Here is an 18222-nt window from a genome sequence, read left to right on the forward strand (position 1 = left end):
AGTCTCTGTCCTGCTGCCAAATTCCCATCCAGGAGATCACCCAAGGACCCCGTACCTTAGCGCTGGCGAGCTGCTTTTGCAGAACGGCCGGATCTGAAGAAACCGTCTCCGAGAGCAGTTTCCCAACGGCAGCTTCGCTCTCCTGCAGCCACGTCCTGAGAGACTCTGCCACCTCCTGGAACTGCTGGTAGTGGTCCAGCAAGGTGTTCAGGTGGGAGCCAAGCTTGGTGCACTGCAAAGGAGCAAGAAGACATAACGGGAGGATGCACACAAGCACAGAGCAATCTGGGCACTGGTGGAAAATGCACCGAAATCATCAAGAAACAAAAAACAATTAAAAAACCAATCCTGCCATATGTGTTAAAGGAATTACAGGAGGCAACATGCAGACCAACACCAAGACAGAGGGTGTTGCTCCTGCCCAAGCCCTGAAGAAGACCATGTTTGTCCTACAATCTACATAAGTCCAGCCAGACGCTCAAGAGAAATGTCCCTCTGCCATCCCTGCTGGTTCTACACGCGCAGGAGGAAAACAGCACCCAGAGTTCAACTCCCAGCCTTGCAAAGCCCTTCCCATACCTTGGAGTGCAGCGTGGTGTACCGCTGTGTCGCATCCTCCAGCTTGCTCTTGACCACGCTCCCAGACATCAGTGACTGGGACCCTGCATCCCCAGCAGCTCCCTCCACGTCCAGCACCTTCTGCCCCGACATGGTAACAAACCGCAGGTCGCCTTTGTGGGAGATCACATCTTCTGAGAAGCTCCCCTGCCGCAGGAGCAGCTGCCGGAGGGCCGCGGGGTCGCTGTCCCCCTTGTACATCCCCTCCAGATCTTGCTCCGCTTGCTTCAGCCAAGCTTCAAACTCCTCGTGATCCCGCAAGAACTTCTGCAGCTCGTCCCGCAGGACTTGCACTTGCTTCAGCCGCGTTTCCGACTGTGAGAGAGAAGCTGCGTACTGGTCCTTCAGCTCTGCCAGCTGGCCCTGGAGCCGGTCCCGCTCCTCCCCAGCCAGGCTGTGGCCATGCTTGTCCAGGAAAGCCTGCGCCGACTGCGTGGCCAGAATGACGTCCTGCTGCTGGGACAGCAGCTCCTGGTGCTGGGCCTGAAAGATCATAGGATTATAGAATGGTTCAGCTTGGAAGGGACCTTAAAGATCATCCGGTTCCAACCCCCCTGCCATGGGCAGGGACACCTCCCACTAGACCAGGTTACTCAAAGCCCTGGTCTGGAATCTGGCGAGCAAAGGTGATGCTTATGACTGAAGGTCTCTGCCCACCAGCACCCAGCGAGTGCAGCGAGGCCACACACGTGACCAAGCCTCTGCACCCTCCTACAGCACTAGGAAGGTGGGGGAGCACCCCAAGGTTGCCCACAGGAGGGTAACCCCTTCTCTGACCATGATGGGCACCATCTTTCATTACCCTGATTGCACTGTGGCACCCACCCAGCGTCGCAGGGACTTGCGAAGTATCCCATACGGAAAATCACCCTGAACACGTGTTTTGGAGGCCAGACCCATCTAACACCCCGTCCCACTCCCAGGGTCAGTGGTTGGTCAGAAAGCTTTGAGAGGGACAAGGCGTTGGTCCTGACCTTCAGCCTCTCGTACTGCTCATCCAGGCTCTCAGCAGCGCTGTCTGCTCCCACGACGTGGCCATCGGGGACATCCTGAGGGCCTGTCCCCCCTCGCACCCCTGGCGCTTGCTCGATGGGGTGCGGTCTGTACTCCAGGAGCTCTCCCTTCTGCTCCAGCGATGCCACCCAGTTCAAAAGGGAATCGATCTTATTGCTGTTCTCCTCCAGCTCTTTGGCAGCTTTCACCTGAAAGCACAAAAGCTCCAGATAAGAACGTCCCGTTTTACGCATGTTCAGCAAACGGCTGCATGGGGAAAGGAAAGAAAATCAATGGAAGAAAAAAAACCCCAAACAGTTTTCCAGCCACAACAAATGCCTGAGGCACTCACAGACCTCCAAAACACTTTGCGGCTCTCTGAAAGGGGACAAGGTGCAAAGAAGTTGTGAATAAATTCAGCCTTTCCGCTACGTTGCATTTCTAACCCTGATACAACCCCGGGCCCCCGCCCCGAAGGGCTGCGACTCCACTCCTGGGCATCGCTTTCACCGCCGGCACGTGGAGCTGCCCGGTGCTCGCGCTCCCGCTAAAGGCTGGCCCAAAGGCAAAGTGCCTTTTACTCCCCAGTTCCCTCCACAACCAGCTCACCTGTGGCTGTGTTTCACAAGGGAGCACGGCGTCAGTGCCCCACCTTGCCCAGGGGACAGAGAGGAACGCTAAATTCCTTCACACCACATCTCCCAGATGAATACCAGAACCTCGAGTGAATGTGACCGCACCGACCGGACCTCGCCGCCCACCTCAGGCAGAGCCCAGGGGCTGCAGCTCTTTGCCTGGTACCTTTTCAGTCTCCTGCTGCACTGCAGCAGTCACAGCGCTCTCCAGCTCCTTCTGGGCCACCTCCGTCCTCTCCTGCAGGGACCGGTACTGCTCCTTGGCATGCTGGAGCTTCTCTTGCAGTGCTGCCAGCTCCCCAGGCTCCATCTTCGCCTTGTTCTCCTCCAAAAACTCCTCTGTGCTTTTCAGGACGCTGGCGAAGGAGGCGGCTCGGGTGTGCATGCTCCTCTGCAGCTCCTGGGCAGACAATGCCGTAAGGCTCCGTGCGCTCCCCGAGGCAGCGCCGAGCCCCTCCGCCGTCTGACCCCCCCCCCATTTTTTAAAGCACCGACCTTAACGTCGCTTTGCCTCTGCTGCAAGGCGGACAGGTCGCCTTCGCTGGCTGCTCTCTGCTGCTCTGCCAGCGCGTCCTCTGCCTGGCACAGCCAGCGGCTCAGCTCGGCCAGGCTCTGCGCCCGGGCTGCCTGCTGCTCCTGCAGCGTCTGCGGGCAGAGGGGACAAGGGACAGTTAGTACCGGTGCCGCACCTCCAGCCACGCACATCGCTGAAAGGCAAGGCGAGAGGTTACAGCTGGAGCATCTCCTGGAGGCGAGGATGCAGCACAGAAAACGGCTTCTGCAGCTCTCCGGGTGCTCCCTCTCCCTCTCGGACGCTGCGGGAATGGCGCTGAGGTGCCGAGTCCCTGCCGAGCAGGAGCTGCTCACTGCACGTTTGCCACCATTCCAGCAGGTTTCTCTCCATCTGCTCTTTTGAGAAGCCAGGTGAGCTCCAATGTGGAGCTACACTCCAGGTCACGCACTCCTCTCCCGGGAGAGCTCAGCCAGAAGTTTCTGTGCCTTTTCCATTCACCCTCAGAGACACTGAAGCTCATCTAATGAGAGGTAACAACAACCTGAGGTCAGGCAGCACCACCACGGAGCCCCAGACAACCTAAGCAGGCTGGTTTTTTGATCCTGGGGTTGGAGAGGGAGCCCGGGAGAGAGAAGCGTTTCTGTAGCTGACCCAGCTCCTCCCTTTTGCTGCCAGAGCACGATACAGAAGCGCCTGTTTGAGCAATTGAGCATGATGTGACCCGAGAGTCCCTGCAACGGTCCCGCTCCCCTTTCCCGGGGGAGGCAAAGGTTTTTGAGTTTCACTGGGCATTTCAGCAAGGTGATGTACAAACTTTTTGCAAAACACTGTGCTTGTTTCTCCCAGTCATAAGATAAACAACAGAAGCAAATTGAAAGAGCCTTCTTAAGAGCTCTTCAGCTGCAAAGCGAGTTCTTCCTGGGTTAGGATGGGCGCACACTCAATCTGAAAAAGCAAAGCAAACTGGTTAATATACACACACACACACTCCACAGAGGACAGGCAAGAGTTACAGAGAGCAATTGTTAATAAAAACCACATTAATCCTGTCTTGAATAAGAGGATCCATGCAGTGACGGCTGCTGCAGCAACGCAGCAGAGACCTGAGGATTTGCTTTTGCAGCTGCCTGCTGCCTCGATACACCGTCAGCTGGTTCTCTGGGACACCAATACCTGACTTGTGCAGTGGAAATAAGACATTAAAACTGCCAGGTGTCTGCGGTGGCCCCTCTGCACAGGGCTTTTCTGGTGGGGTTACAGAGACCAGGGTTTATTCCACCCAGCCCAAAGCAACTCGGTGTCTAGCAGAGGGCTGCCCGGCTGCGCTACCCCGGCAGGGCTCCACCTTTTGGGAGGAAAGCGACTTTCCGCCTGGGAGTTACGTGGTAGGAAGAAGACAGACTTTAGAGGAAGCTCATGATGTGCAATGAAAAGTCATAAACTGTGAGTGGCATGCACATGAAATCCCAAATACGAGGTGTTTCAGCGCACGTTCTTGTGGCCGGGAAGCGCTTCAGCGAGCAAACTGCAGTCAGGAAGCAGATGTTTCACAACCTTCACCTGATCCGTCTGCTCCACTTGCTGGAGACAGACCTGCAGGACCTCCACCCGAGCCGTCACACGCTCCGACAGGTCCCGGAAAGCCTTTTGCAGCTCATTGAGCAGCCTCAGCAGCTGCCTGCTCTGCTGAGGGGTCAAGTCCTGGGCGTGCTCCGAGATAAGGAACTGGATGTCGAAGGCAGTAGCGTCGAGCTGAGACTTGATGTCTGCGAGGGGCTCCTTCAGCTCCTGAATGGGAGAGGAAAGACCTGTCAGGCAAAATGACTCTGCAGCCAGCGCTCTCCTGCACTGTCAGCATCCGATGGGACACGCGGACAGGCAGCGGTGTGCACCCAAAAAAGTGCTTTGTCACCAGAACAATATATTGCAGAAACCCCAAATGCTCCCAAAAGCACACTCAGCACTGAGGTGACAGCATCTCACCGCAGCAATTCTCCAACATTCCTCTGCAAGAGGCCTCCAGCACCTCACCAAGAGGTTGCCTGGACCACGTGTGCCGCGCCGCCCTTGGGTCTGAAGACAACCCTGAAGATGACCCAGACCTGGCCCCATCCAGACCATGGTGACTCCATGTGCCAACATCAGCTCTCAACACCTTCAATCCCCTGACTTCAACGCCAAGGTGCTACCAGCAAACAGGAGATGCTGAACTGACCAAATCTTGAGAGCTATCGCTAAAAGATGAATAAAATGTGGAGGGGAACGTGGGCTCCTCGTACAGTCGATGGAGACCGGGGCAGGTGTGACGGAGGGGGTTCTCAGAGCCCCCGTGGAGGAAGCAGCTCTCTCCTCAGCATCGCAGAGCCTGGTGAGAATCCCTCCCAGTTGCTCAGCCCCACCACACACCTGCGTTTGAGCATGTTCCCCAAACGGCCAAAGCAGGTGGTTTGTGTATTGTGGAAACAAATGACTTTGGAGCAAATACAATATTGTTGCTCCTCCTGCAACACAGGATAAGGGCAAACCCTTGGTAGGCTCCAGGAGGGAAGCAGGATTAAAAGCTTCTCCTCCGCGCAAAGGACAGCAACTTCATCAGCCAGAAGGATTAGGGGCATTGCCATGGTTACCTTGTAGTGCTGGAGGCAGCGACTCAAGCTGCTGGCATCAGTCGCGTGGGGGTAATCGCTGCCGTCCAGCGACTCTGCTGTGCCAGAGACCCAGCTCAGCAGCTCCTGGAGTTTGCCCTGGAGAGTCTCATGATGTGCCAGGATTTTAGCCTGAAAACCAGAAATGCATCATTTAAAGAAGGAGCAGGGCGCTCCAAGGAAGGAGCGCAGGGATGCTCGGGGGGCAGCAGGGACAGGTGCCAGCTCTACCTTTTCAGTCTCTGCTGCCCCGCGAAGGTTTTGCAGCCGGGACTCCAGGACATCACTGGCGGAGCTCAGAGACTTCTGGAGGTTCTTGGCATCCTTCTCCAAAGCCTTCAGTAATTGCTCAGGGACTTCTTCAGGGGGGTTGGCCACAATCCACTTCACGGCGTCCAACTCCTGATTCACTGGGAAGCTCAGCTCCTGCAGCTCGGCGCCCAGGGCCTGAGGCAAGACAGCATCGTTATGTCTAAGATACGGTGACTTCATCTTCCCACTGCCAAAACTGAGGAAAGGTTTCGGAGACCCAGCTCCGAGCACTGCGTCTATCTCCTACAAAGATCCATCACCACCCTCCAGCCCCACTCCAGCTGCCAGCACTCGCCTGTCTTTCTCCAGGCTGTAAAAGTCATTTCAGCCACGCTTAGGTTATTGTCTAAGCAGGGAGGAGAAGGTGAGCCAGAGGCAGTGCCAGAGAGGGGAGGGTTTGCAAATAAATGCCTGTTAAAAACTCGAGTCTGACCTCCCCGGCTGGCTCCCAGCAGCGGGGAGGAGGTGCAAGGGCTGTGCATGGAGCTGGGGAGAGGAGAGACGAGCTCCGTCCTGCCCGACGCCGGCCAAGCCTGGCCCAGCCTCGCTCACCTCCGCCTGCTGCAGCAGGTCGTGCAGGGCTGCCAAATTCTGCTCCGCCGGCTGCACCCGTTTGATTCTCATCTCGATATCTCGGAGCATGGAGAGATAGGATATCAGCTTCTCGTCATGCTCCAGACACATCTTCTTGCTGAACATGATCTACAGAACCAAAGAGTAAAACAAAACCTCAGATTTAGACAGAAACGAAAACAAAGGATTATATACTATTCTTTTTTTCGAAGAAGAAATCTGTTAATAACATTCCATTTCAGGGACTTTCCACTTGCTAGCCTTATCTACAAGATTTACTACAGGAAAAATAAAGCATGCGGCTCTTTTTCCAACATAAGCTTATAAATGGCAAGAGATCTCTGGTGTTACAGTAAAAGTGCCAAAAAAGAGTCCTACTTATTAGTCATTTATAAGTAATGCTGTAGCAAAAAGAAACCACAACTAAGCCTTGAGTGTTTCCAGTCATACATCACCGCGTCCTTTGCCAAATCCATTGCAGCTGATACTGCAACATCAAGCTCAAAGATCCACTCTTGTTCTGGCTGTCCTCTGTGCCGAGGACCTTGGACAGATTTAACATCAAACATACACAAATAGCTCAAAAAAAATTGAAATAGCAAAAAGTACCAATTTACCTGGGCTGGTCTCGTGGATTCCCTCGAGGTTTCCAGCAGCTCTCCCTCCACTATCACAGGTAAGAGCAAGCCCCGATCGCCAGGACCCGGCTGCCTGGTCCTCTCCGGGGGTGTTTCTCCTTGGGATTTTGGAGGAACAGGGGCTTGGTCTGTGCTGATCTCCATTGCTTGCTCTTCCCGTGTCTCTTCTCCAAGCTCAAGGACTGTGGAGGTTTCCTGAACTTCTCTGGGTTCCTCTCTGATAATTAATTCACCGGGCAGTTCGCCTGCTGCAGGGGCTGCACTGGCCACGTCACCGGCGGTTTCCACCTTGGTGTTTTCCTGGGTCATCCTCTCCTCCAGGCTAAATGCCACTGAGGAATCGTGACCATTTCTGATCCCACCTTTCGTCACCTCTCGAGTTTCCCCTTGTCCTGGGGGAACAGGGGACACCTGACCCCCCACGAGCTTTTCTTTGTCTTTCTCAGAAACTGTTTTCTTTTCTTTTTCATCCCTGCGGCTCCCCCTGGGCTTGGCCGCCTCTCTTGCCAACCCAGCAGTAATCTTGGTGGTGGTTTCATGTTCTGGTTCTGGCATGCCTGAGACAAAGTCCCCATCCTCCTCCTTCCCTGGAGTTTCTTTGGAAATCGGAAAAGGGAGGGACTGCTTTTCCACAGAAGACTTCTCTGGCTGAGCACCGCCTCCTGGGATACCTGTCTGCTTTGCTTTCTTTTTCTTGCTTTTCTGCTTTTGGGTAGGTTTTAGCTCAGTTTCACTTACTTGTTCTTGATCAACTGGACCTTCTGCACCCAGTCTTGGGGTTTCTCCTTCAATGTGCCTGACAGTTTTTTTACCTGCAAGCTTATCTCCTGCAGGCTTCACAGGGATGCCAGTCCCAGGGGGTTCTCCAGACTCTGTAGGGCGCATCTTTCCCTTCCCTCGACCCACAGTAACAGATTCCTTCGGGGCTGCCGGGGTCACCCCATCCAGGCTGCCCGCTCGCTCTCCTTGCTCAGAAGCCACCACTGCACCTTCTTCACCTCCCACAACTCCCTCTGCACTTACAAATGCTCTCCTCCTCCTCCTCTCCTCGCTGTCCTCCACTCTGTGAAGCACGTCCATGTCCAAGAACAACTGCTCTTTCTCCAGTCCCTCTGCTTTCTCTGTCCCTCGATCTGCTTCTCTCCTTGATGCCTCCCCCTGAGCTGCTCCCACCTGGAAGCTGCTTTTTGCAATCCCTTTTTCCACAGCCCTTACTACCACCGTCTCTTCGGGGAGAGATGCTGTACCTAATACTGGGGGGTATTCTGGAGTCAGTTCAACCTTTTCTTGAGGATGATGTGTTATGCCATCCTCTGAAGTTTCCTGAGGTTTTGATTTCCCTTCTGTCGGTGTCACTGGAGATCTCTCGGTGGCGGTGGCTGCACCCCCAGCCACATTGTAGCTCACGGCTTCAGATCCAGCTTTGTGCTCAGCACCATCAGACTTCTTAGCAACACTGGTAGAGGCAATGACATCTTCCTCTTTTGGAGATTTTTTTTCCATTTTTTCCTGGAAAAGGTGGAATTTACCTACTTGGCAGACCTCAGAACCATATTTGTCTTTGGCTATTTGCACCTCTTGAAGACCAGCAGCTAATTTTTGGCTAACCAGTTCTTTTTCAACAGCTTCCTTTAAGGTCAGTCGTTTCCCACTACCAGCATCAACAATTCCCCCAGTCCTCATCTGGTTGGTGGCGATGAGTTTGGCCATCTCCTCATCCAGCAGCCCTTGCTCCACCGCAGCCCTCAGGGAGAGCCTCTGGCTGACGGTCCCCTCCACGACCCCCCCGCTGTCTGCCTGCGCCTGCAGCAACCGCAGTGTGGGCAGAAGGTCCACCTTCCTCAGCCTCACCGCCTCAGCGCACGTGAGCTTGTGCCCCGTCACCTCATCCTTGATGGCTCTGAAGGGATGGACTTCCAGATACCGCTGGCCAGATTCAATGTCGATTTTACACTTCTTTGTGAACTCCGAGTAGGGAACGATCATGCAGGTCTCAGGATCTACAATTCCTTCTTTCATTTCTGAAGATGACAGGACTTTCTCCATAACCTGCTCGGGCAACAAGCCCTGCTTTACTGCTTGACAGAGTGCCAGTCTCTGGCCAGAAGCAGGATCAAAAATGCTACCGCTCCCAGCCTGGATTTCTTGCACTTTCCTCTGGAAGTCCAGACTAAGCAGCCCTAACGATACTGCCTGGGGCAAGGGCAGTTTCTCCTTTGTAACTGGATGAACGTAGTCCTGCAGGCACACGCTTTCAGCTTTCGCGAGTTCGTTGCATAAATCTTGATGGATCAAACCATGTTTCTCTGCGTCGTTTACTGAAAGCCTCATTCCAGACACATGGTGGATGATTCCTCCATCAGCAATCTGCTTGGTCAAGAGTTGAAAAGCTTCTTCCTTTTTCAGGAGTCCTTTTTCAACAGACTCTGCAACAGTCAAAGGCTGCTTGGTTTTAGGATCCACAATTCCACTGGTCTCAGCCTGTAAGCTAATGAGCTTCTGTCTGGTCACCTCATCAGTGCCTTTCCCTTTGGAAGCCTTCTCCAGCTTGACCAGCTCTTTCTGACTTGTTGGCTCTATGAGGCCCAGATTTGAAGCCAAAGTGACCGATACTTTTTTGCCACGTTTCAAGTCAACGATCCCTCCAGTAACAACTTGCCCTTCCAAGATCCTCATTGCCGTTTCCTTGTCCAGAAGGCCAACTGCAGCAGCATCCTTGATAGAGTAGACAAAGTTATTGCCTGGGTCAAGAACACCACTTATCGCTTTGTCAGACGTGAGTACCTTCTGGAGAAGGTTCTCATCCATCAGACCTTCTTCAATGACGTCCTCAGTGGTTAACGATTCACGTGTATGCGAGTCAAAGAAGCCACTGAACATCTTCATTTTCTCCATTAGTTTCACAGCTGTGTGGCTGGGCACCACCCCATGGGCCACTGCTTCATTGAGAAGAAGCGTCTTCCCTGTCTGCTCATGGATTATGCCACCACTTTGGAGCTGCACCAACAGCATTTCCAAAGTGTCCTCTGCTTCCTGCTCTGCAGGGGCTGGCAGGTACGTGTCACCAACACTCTCATCATCTAATACTTCTTCCCCTTCTCCTTCTTGCACTTCCAATACACTTTCAATGTTTTCACTTTGCCTCTCTGTTTGTTCTGCCTCTCCAGTTTCAGGGAGCACAACCTCATCTGCTCCCAGCACACCATTCTCAACTGTTTCCTCGTTTGGCATGTAAATCTCTCTAACATCTTCTGCCTCTAGTTCAGGTTCCTCCACACCCTGAGACCCCTCTGCCATGATTTGCAGTCTCTCTCTACTTTCTGGAACATCCATCGATATGCAGATTTCACTTTTCACAACAACTGTCCCACTTTCCGATGCCATCTTCTGATCTTTGATACTTTCCGCTCCATCTACTGTAGCAGGCTTGGACTCTTCTGCCTCCATCATTATTTCCTCCGTTTCTCTGAGGCCACTATCAAGGTCATCGGGACGTCCTGGCATTGATAATTTTACCCGATGTCTGTCCTTGCTTGCAGAAGCTACTTGCTGTCTTGCAAGTTCAGCATCATTTTCACTCTTGATGGTAGCCTGTTCAGTATAAATCTGCTTTTGCTCCTCCACAAGCAGGATATCTTTGGCATCCTCTAACAGGAGGCTTTCAGGTCCCATCACCACCTCCCCATTCTCCAAAGCAGTTCTGGGTGGTAGGACCTTTTGGCTTTCTTCTTTTGAAGGAGCAAATTGGAACTCAAGCTGCTGTGAAGCCAAGCCATTGCAAGGCTCTCTTTCAAGAGCTGCATCTGTCTTTGTCTCCTCAAAGCTTTCACTCTCTTCCAACATGTGCGCGCGGGATCCATTTTCTTGCATTTGGATGAGGGCTTTAGTGAGATTGTTCAACTCTCCATCTACTAAGAGCAGCTTCTGGCCATCGTGGATGTTGATGTAGCTGTGGGTCATTAAGTGGAACATCAGCCTTTCGTCCTCACACCTTAGCAGAGGGTCACTTTGCTCTTTGTGACTTGTGGGACTCCTCCCAGGAGAGCTCTGGCCATGCCTGCTTCTGCTTGGAGAGCCAGTAAGCTGCACGCTGGCCATGACATCAGGTATGACTGTTGATTTCAGCTTCTGCACCACATCTCTCTCCAAGATGCCATGTTCAACTGCTTTCTTCCAGGACAACACCTCAGTGGTTTCTGGTATAAAGACAGCCTTAATGAGTTGCCTTTTGCTGAGAATCTTGTAAACCAACTCTGTAGACAGGATTCCTTGCTCTAAAGCATCTGCAACTGGGACAATCTCCCCCGTCTCTGGCCACAGGAGCCCCATGAAGGACCAGAGGGATTCCAGGACCACCAGTGCAATCCTCGGTGCTACCAACTCTTTCCTTACAGCTTCATCAATTGTCAGTCTCTCTCCTGTGACGGTGTCGATGATGCCGCCTGTCTGAAGCTGCCGGACAAGAAGTGTGCATGCCAAATCCTGGTCAATTAAATTATGTCTCACAGCCTCGTCCACAGTCAGCCTGTGCCCTGTCCTGGGGTCAATAATGCCACCAGCAAAGAGCTGGGCTTCCAGCAACCTGACCGTTACCTGCCTGTCTATCAGCCCTTCCTGGACGGCACGGAAAATGCTGACTTTTCTGCCTGATTTCAAGCTCACCATCCCACCCGCCAGCTGCTTGACGGGGAGCAGCCTCAGTCCAGTCTCCTGGTGGACGATGCATCGGTGCACGAGCTCAGGCAGACTGATTTTCTCAGCAGTGTTGGGGTCAATCAAATCCTTGCCGCTCTCCAGGTGAGACAGAAGCCTGGAACAAAGCTTGGGGGTAAGAAGCTTTTCTTGCACCGCTGTCTCCATGCTGATTCTGCCCTGATGGGCTTTAAAGCCCCCGGTGACAAGCTCAGCTTCAAGGATCTTTAGGCCAACGCTCTCACTGATCCTCCCCTCTTCTATCGCAGCAACGACGGGTAGGAGCTGCCTCCCTTCACATCTGACTTCCTCCACCCTGTCGAGAGCATCCTTCAATTCCTGCAGCACCTGGAACGTCCTGAGATCGATGATGTTTCTTGCCAGACCTTTCTCCAAGGAGAGTTTCTCATTGGTCTCTGGAACAACTAAGTCAGATGTGATAACCTGGGCCTCCAAGAGGACGAGGCCAGTGTCTTGATCTATAAGACCTCTCTGCATGGCACCAAAGACAGGAAATATTTCTACCGTGCCAAGATCGATCACTCCTGCCACTGCTTCGCTGCCCTAGAACAGAAAGAGAAGGAAAAGAATTAAATCAAAATTGAGCATTTCCTCAACTCAGACGGTATGAGGTCCAGGGAGGTCTCAGTTTCAAAAATAAAGTTTAAAAACCCTGAACAGGCTAGAAAGCGAGTCCCAAAGTGTTTGAAATGCAACTCCAAAGGCATCACAGCACGTAAACTGGTGCATTTGCTAGCTTGCACATTGCCAGCAAGTTTTAATGCTCATTTCGTCCATCACCCAGGGCAGCACTGAGATGCTTCCAACATCCACCAACAGTAACGCAGCAAAGCGGCAAGCAGCAAAACCCAGAAGTGCTTCTAATGCTCCATGGAGAAACAGAGGGAAGGAGACCAACAAGCACACCAAAGCCGATCAGCAACTCCAGTTTCAAGAAGTGAAGACAACACAAATCCCACTGTGTACGCAGAGGAGAGAGACCCCCAAAGATGTCCACTTCAGGGTGTCTAGGAACCTCTCCCAGCGCAGTTTCCACCCTGACTCCTGCCATGCTTTAAATCCTGCACTTCCCCAAGCCGATCTCAAGAGCCAGGACAGCCGGGGAACACCGCGGAGCCCCGTGCCGTGGAGCAGCTCCCCAGCCAGCAGACCGGCCATGCACTAGGGCAGGAGCGCTGCATGCAGGGCAGCTCCCCGAGCACGGCCACCGGCACCCGCGCTGCCCAACCGGACCTCGACGTAGCAGATGGGGCAGGGGGAGAAATGTAAGAACTTGGAGGTCCCAGCAGGGAAACAGTGACAGATGGGAACAGACCATCTACTTCGGTGTTTCTGGAGGGGCTGTTCTCTTCTTGCTGGCATCCCCACAGGGAGGGTAATAATTAAGATGATAAAGAGCAACAGCTCTTTGGACGTCTGGGTTTCACCCAGTCCCACCGGTTGGGTATAAGGTTGGCCCAAGCACTGAAAGAATTTTGTGGGTATAGGGAGGAGGGATTGTGGAATTAATTCCTTTTGCACCCCCAAGACCCTCAGATATTTTTTTTTTATCGGTGAGTCTAACAGCGCGGGCGGCGGGGGGTGTTGGTGGCTGCGGCACAGCTGGGTTACGGCACAGCAGAGCACGCTGCCTCCACCACGCCGGTCTGCAGATCCCCCCCTGCCTTCTGCTGGAAAAACATCTCCACCATCACCGCCAGACTCAGGCATGCATGTTCGGAGAGGAACAAGCACGGAAAGACAGAGAAGAGGAGGGGGGGGAAAAAGAGGAAGATAAAAAAGGAGATGGGAGGGAAGGGGGGTAAAAGGCTTTTACTTACCCGAGTTGCAGGGTGCGCCTTGAGCAGTTAAAGACAGAGCCTTATGGAGCAGTTCAGCCGTATCACACACAGTGTAAAGCTTGGTGTTAGCGTCCAGCATGCGACTGTTTTGTTTGCAAAAAAGAACCCCCCACACAGGTCGTCCTCTTTCACTTTGTGTGTTTTGTTTGTTTAAATCCCGGAGGGTTAGTTAAACTTGTAAGCAAGGATGTCAGTTAATCTTAAAAACAGTTGACATGAAACACAAACTGTACAGGGACACATCATGCTCAATTTAGCGCGTTCTGCTTTGCATTTTTGTCTTTTATAACTTCCTCTCTGACAGTTGGATGTTTCCAGCAAGCAAATGTTAAAGAGTTCCTCATGCTCCCTCTACAGTGAAGCAACTGCACCGCACAAGAGCCGCGGGGATCGTCTCGTAGACAGGGATCTACGGCGAAGCCCCGCTGCCATCTCTCGTTTTGCTTCCTGGGCTTCAATGAGAGCGTGAGTGAAAACTGTTCCAGCCTGAGCCCCAAAGCGCACTCATGCTGCACGAAAACAGCCCGGCGAGCCCTGGAGAAGGCTTTTGCTCTAAAGTCTTTTTCCTGCCCAGTATGGGGGGAAAAGTGAAAGGGAAAAGCATCCTTTCCACGGGCAGGCTGCTCTGGGCTGCTCTCCTGGCAGCGGCAGAAGCAGCACCAAAGCCGCGATGGCTTAGCGGCAACTAACGAGCCGGTTTGCTCACCGTAAGCTTTCTGCTGCCTGCACGAGGGCTAAAGGGCTTGCAAGAGAAAGCATTGACGGCACCGAGACACCTGAGATGTGCCATGAAGTCCAATTTGGAGAGGAACACCGTATGTTTAGGTGAAAGCTGGACAGGCAGATTTCAAACAAGCAGCCCCGTCGCCTTCTTCCCGTGAGCGGCTCGAACAGGGCTTCACTCACGGACCCAACAGCCAAAAACAGTCACACGTCCAGATCTGAGCAGGCCGTTGCTTCAGAGTACAGGGAGCCAGCAAGCAAACACACAAATATATCCATCGACACATGTATATACATTTATATAACACGTACACGTATATCTGTGAATGACTGAAGACAGCTCGTAACAGAGGCAATAAGGATGCGCTTTCAGCCCTCCCTACCCAGCGACACAAGGACGGGATGGACGGGAGCGCTGGTGGATGTGAGCAGGGAATGGGACCGGCTACGGGCCGGGAAGGTCTCCCAGGTCAGCTGAGGGCCTGGGCGACGCAGTTGCCTTCCACCCTGAAGAGCAACTTTGTTCAGTCATGGCTGAGCCAAACCTGAGATACACCAGACCACACGGGCAAACACCCGTCTGGAGAAACCCACCTCCTCGTGTCTCCTGCCTGCGAGACCGAGCCCCCTGCGGTTAAAGCACTGAGAGGACATTCCTCAGAGGCCACAGATTTGCTAAGGGGACCGTTTCCAGGACCGAGGTCCATCTCCATCCATGCCCACCACATGAACAAGCCAACCCTTGTGCACAGGGCAGAGCTCTGATGAAAACCATTGCCAAGGACAACTCTCCCGTTGACCTGGGAGGCTCCTGCTTGGCCTCCAGGGACCACCCCAGCCTGGATGCTTTGGGTGGCACGTGGACGGAAGAGAAGGGAAGGCGACCACGTGCAAGTAAGAAAGTTGGTGGGCTGTGACCGGCCAGTGGCCATGAGACACACAACCAAGCAAAACCTTTTCCACACCCTGAGGTCCCTGTGTCCGTGCAGCCACAGGACCGAGTGGGGACCAGTACCTTGTGCTCTGTCTCCTGAGCCAGCTGGCTCTGGAGCTGCTGGAGCTGCTCCGTGGAGTCGCTGCAGAGCGCCTGGTAGGTCTCCTTCAGAGCATCGATCTGAGCGGAAATCTGTTCCTTCTCCGGTTGGGAAAGCCTGCAAGGGGAAGGGGAAATCTCTCAGGGAAACTGCAGAAACCAGCTTCCACCTCCGCAGAATTACCGTGCTCTTCTGGTGAAGGGAAAGGCCAAACCCACCACGAGTCCCCTCTTCCCAATCGCCTGGCTCAGCTGAGACCAGCAAGGGCGACTGTCCTCAGCAAAGGCTGACCTACATTGTAGTGCTCAAACCTCCAAATATACGGGGCTGGATCACTACTAACGGGGATTAATATTGCCCCAACAGCATAAATGGGTTGCATATTTCAAAGCTCTTGTTGCAGATGAGAAAAAAAGACAACTTTTGCGTGCAGTTTGTCACTGGTTTCAACGGGAGTGGGGCACTGGCCCCCAGGGATACCAGCAGTGCCGGCTCTAAGGTAACTCATCTCCCCCCGCCGCTCCCCCGGCCTGTCCCCTCCTCGGGCCACACTCACTTGTGGCTGTGCTTTGCCAGGAAGATTTGTGAAGTTTTGATGGCCTCAGAGATCTGCTCCTTCTTCGCAGCCAACTCCTCATTCAGGGCCTGTTGGGGAAAAAAAGAAAGCAAGCAGCTTAATTCCGCTGTGGAAAGAGAGCAGAAGTTAAACAGACTGCCTGGCGGTTGCCCCCGGTTTACCTGCTGCTCCGAGATGGATTTCTCGATGTCGCCCAGCTCTCTGCTCCCAGCAGCAGCCGTCCTGCCCTGCACGCTCTGCTTCACGCCCAGGGCCCAGCCCAGGAGTTCCTTCACCTTGTCCACATGCTCCTGCTTCTCCTCCTCCACCACTTTCTGCAAAGGGAGACGGGAGGAAGATAAGCCACGTCAAAGGGGTCCCAGATTTCCAAAGCCGGGAGGTTCTCAGGAGCAGCGCCCGAGATGTAACCTCAACATGGAGCAGCGTCTGTGGGGGCGCTGGACAACGAGCCTGCACATTTTGAATAGAGTTCAGCTCCACGTAGCACCCTTACCTCCTCTTCCTCCAGCCGCCGGAGAGCATCGCTGATGTACTTCACGTGCTGCGTGGTTAACGTCACCAGAGCTGTATAGCGAGTCCGCAAATCCATGAACTGCGAAGGGAGAGAGGGGGAAACAGGGCGCCTCAGTCAGGACCGGTGGATCCAGAGCGACGTACTTTACAGTAGATGACACGGATGTACCATCGCTCGCTTGGGGAGCCCCCCAGGCACCTCGCAGACCCCGTACGGCATCAATGAAATGCAGCAAGTCTGACGGGGAGGGTTGTGGCCACACACGGCATGCTGCACAACACTGGAGCGAAGGGGAGACTCCGGTCACGGACACTGGGGTGGATGCTCAACTCTTACAAAGAGGGCTACTGGGATCTTTACTATCCACAGGGAGCAGACAGGACCTCGGGTCCCTAAAGGTCTCATCCCAAATCTCCACACACAGTAAGGCTGGATGGCGCTCTGGTTATTTACCTCGCCAAGGCTGAAGGGCTGAGCCGACCCCGCTGGATTTGACCCAGGGGTTCCCAGGAGTCTAGGTATTGCATACCTGGTGCCTAGAGCACTAAGCCATCCTCTCTGGCTATTGGAAAAAACAGCGAGGGTGGAAACTTTATTTATACAAGAGAGTTCAGCAGAACGGAGCCCATTTCACAGAGGCTGCTCGGCGGTTTGCTCGGCGTCGAAGAACAACCCCCCGCACAACCTCCCCCTCCCTCGCGAGGGTGGCCGCGCTCCTACCTCCTGCGTGATGGCATCCGAGGACGAGAGCATGCGCCGGCGTTTCATGGGGGACTTCTGCTGCGACTCGACAAACGCCCGGTACGTCATGAGCTGCAGCTCGTAGTCCTGCAAACGCAACCAGGGGAGGAGAAACGTGGAGCATGCGAGACACGAGCTGCGCTGGGGCGGGTTCTGCCCCAGCCAGCCTTATCTAGGTGCGGGAGGGGACCCCGTACCTTGACGGCAGCCGAGTATTGCTGGGAGAATTTCTGACACTGGTCCAGTTTGGCTTGATTTTTCTCAATTTCTGCAGCCAAAGCCTTCAACGAAATTCAAAGCAAAAATGGTTGTCAGGAGGGCTGCCGCGGGCGAAGTGGGCTGAATTTCAGTCCCCATCCCTCGCTTTTTGGGTAAAACCTTTATACTCTTTAAATTTTTTATGCAAGGCCCCATCTTCATCTCAAGCTAAGCAGAGTTTCTCCATTTCCCAGACACCCAGCTCAGGCCTGCAGCCTCCTCCCCACTGTGTTTCGTATTTTCAAGCTCACAGATGAAAAGATTTTAGTTAAAAAAAAGAAAGGACGCGGTAACCGCAGCGACCACGCCATGGAGACATCACGAGGTCCTGCCTTACCGTTTGCTGGCTCAGCTGCTCCGACAGCACCCGGCTGTCCTCCGCCTGCCCAGGCTTCATCAGCTCCTGCTGGACCGTAATCTCCTCGATCCACTGGATTAGGGCACTGTGGCACTGCCGGTAATCACTCAGCACCTCCTGGATGCTCTCCAGCTCTCCATGGCTGAGAGGAGAACCAACATAAATAAGAGGAGGGCGAAATGCCACCGTAGGCTACAGGGATATCCTGGCCACCAGCAGGAATCTCATCTGGAAAAATATCGCTGCTAACAAGGCTGTTGGAGCGGGGCCAGAGGAGGCCACGAAGATGACCAGAGGGCTGGAGCCCCTCTGCTGTGAGGACAGGCTGAGAGAGCTGGGGGGGTTCAGCCTGGAGAAGAGAAGGCTCCGGGGAGACCTTGGAGCCCCTTCCAGTCCCTAAAGGGGCTCCAGGAAAGCTGGGGAGGGACTCTGGAGCAGGGAGGGGAGCCATGGGACGAGGGGGAACGGTTTTGAACTGCAAGAGGGGAGATTGAGATGAGATCTGGGGAAGAAATTCTTTGCTATGAGGGCGGTG

The 18222-nt window shown here is 53.8% G+C and overlaps 1 protein-coding gene across 17 annotated transcripts in view; it reads right to left on the reverse strand.

Moving 5' to 3' along the window:
• MACF1 (microtubule actin crosslinking factor 1) overlaps window positions 1–18222 on the reverse strand; it is a 148819-nt gene that overhangs the window by 66831 nt on the left and 63766 nt on the right. For 13 of the 17 annotated variants that reach the window (XM_063356214.1, XM_063356215.1, XM_063356205.1 and 10 more), the window contains 17 exons: window positions 17667–17829; window positions 17269–17352; window positions 17051–17158; window positions 16310–16408; window positions 15978–16130; window positions 15796–15884; window positions 15221–15356; window positions 6908–12184; window positions 6270–6419; window positions 5637–5852; window positions 5388–5537; window positions 4315–4548; window positions 2742–2891; window positions 2413–2646; window positions 1593–1820; window positions 580–1101; window positions 56–232 (listed from right to left, as the gene is read on the reverse strand). In XM_063356214.1, coding sequence (XP_063212284.1) covers window positions 56–232; window positions 580–1101; window positions 1593–1820; window positions 2413–2646; window positions 2742–2891; window positions 4315–4548; window positions 5388–5537; window positions 5637–5852; window positions 6270–6419; window positions 6908–12184; window positions 15221–15356; window positions 15796–15884; window positions 15978–16130; window positions 16310–16408; window positions 17051–17158; window positions 17269–17352; window positions 17667–17829 — 8170 coding nt within the window. The remainder of the gene's footprint in view (window positions 1–55; window positions 233–579; window positions 1102–1592; window positions 1821–2412; window positions 2647–2741; window positions 2892–4314; window positions 4549–5387; window positions 5538–5636; window positions 5853–6269; window positions 6420–6907; window positions 12185–15220; window positions 15357–15795; window positions 15885–15977; window positions 16131–16309; window positions 16409–17050; window positions 17159–17268; window positions 17353–17666; window positions 17830–18222) is intronic. The other 4 variants (XM_063356213.1, XM_063356212.1, XM_063356210.1 and 1 more) reach the window with 2 other exon arrangements.

This window comes from Chroicocephalus ridibundus, chromosome 19 (assembly GCF_963924245.1).
Source record: "Chroicocephalus ridibundus chromosome 19, bChrRid1.1, whole genome shotgun sequence".
Classification (NCBI taxonomy): domain Eukaryota; kingdom Metazoa; phylum Chordata; class Aves; order Charadriiformes; family Laridae; genus Chroicocephalus; species Chroicocephalus ridibundus.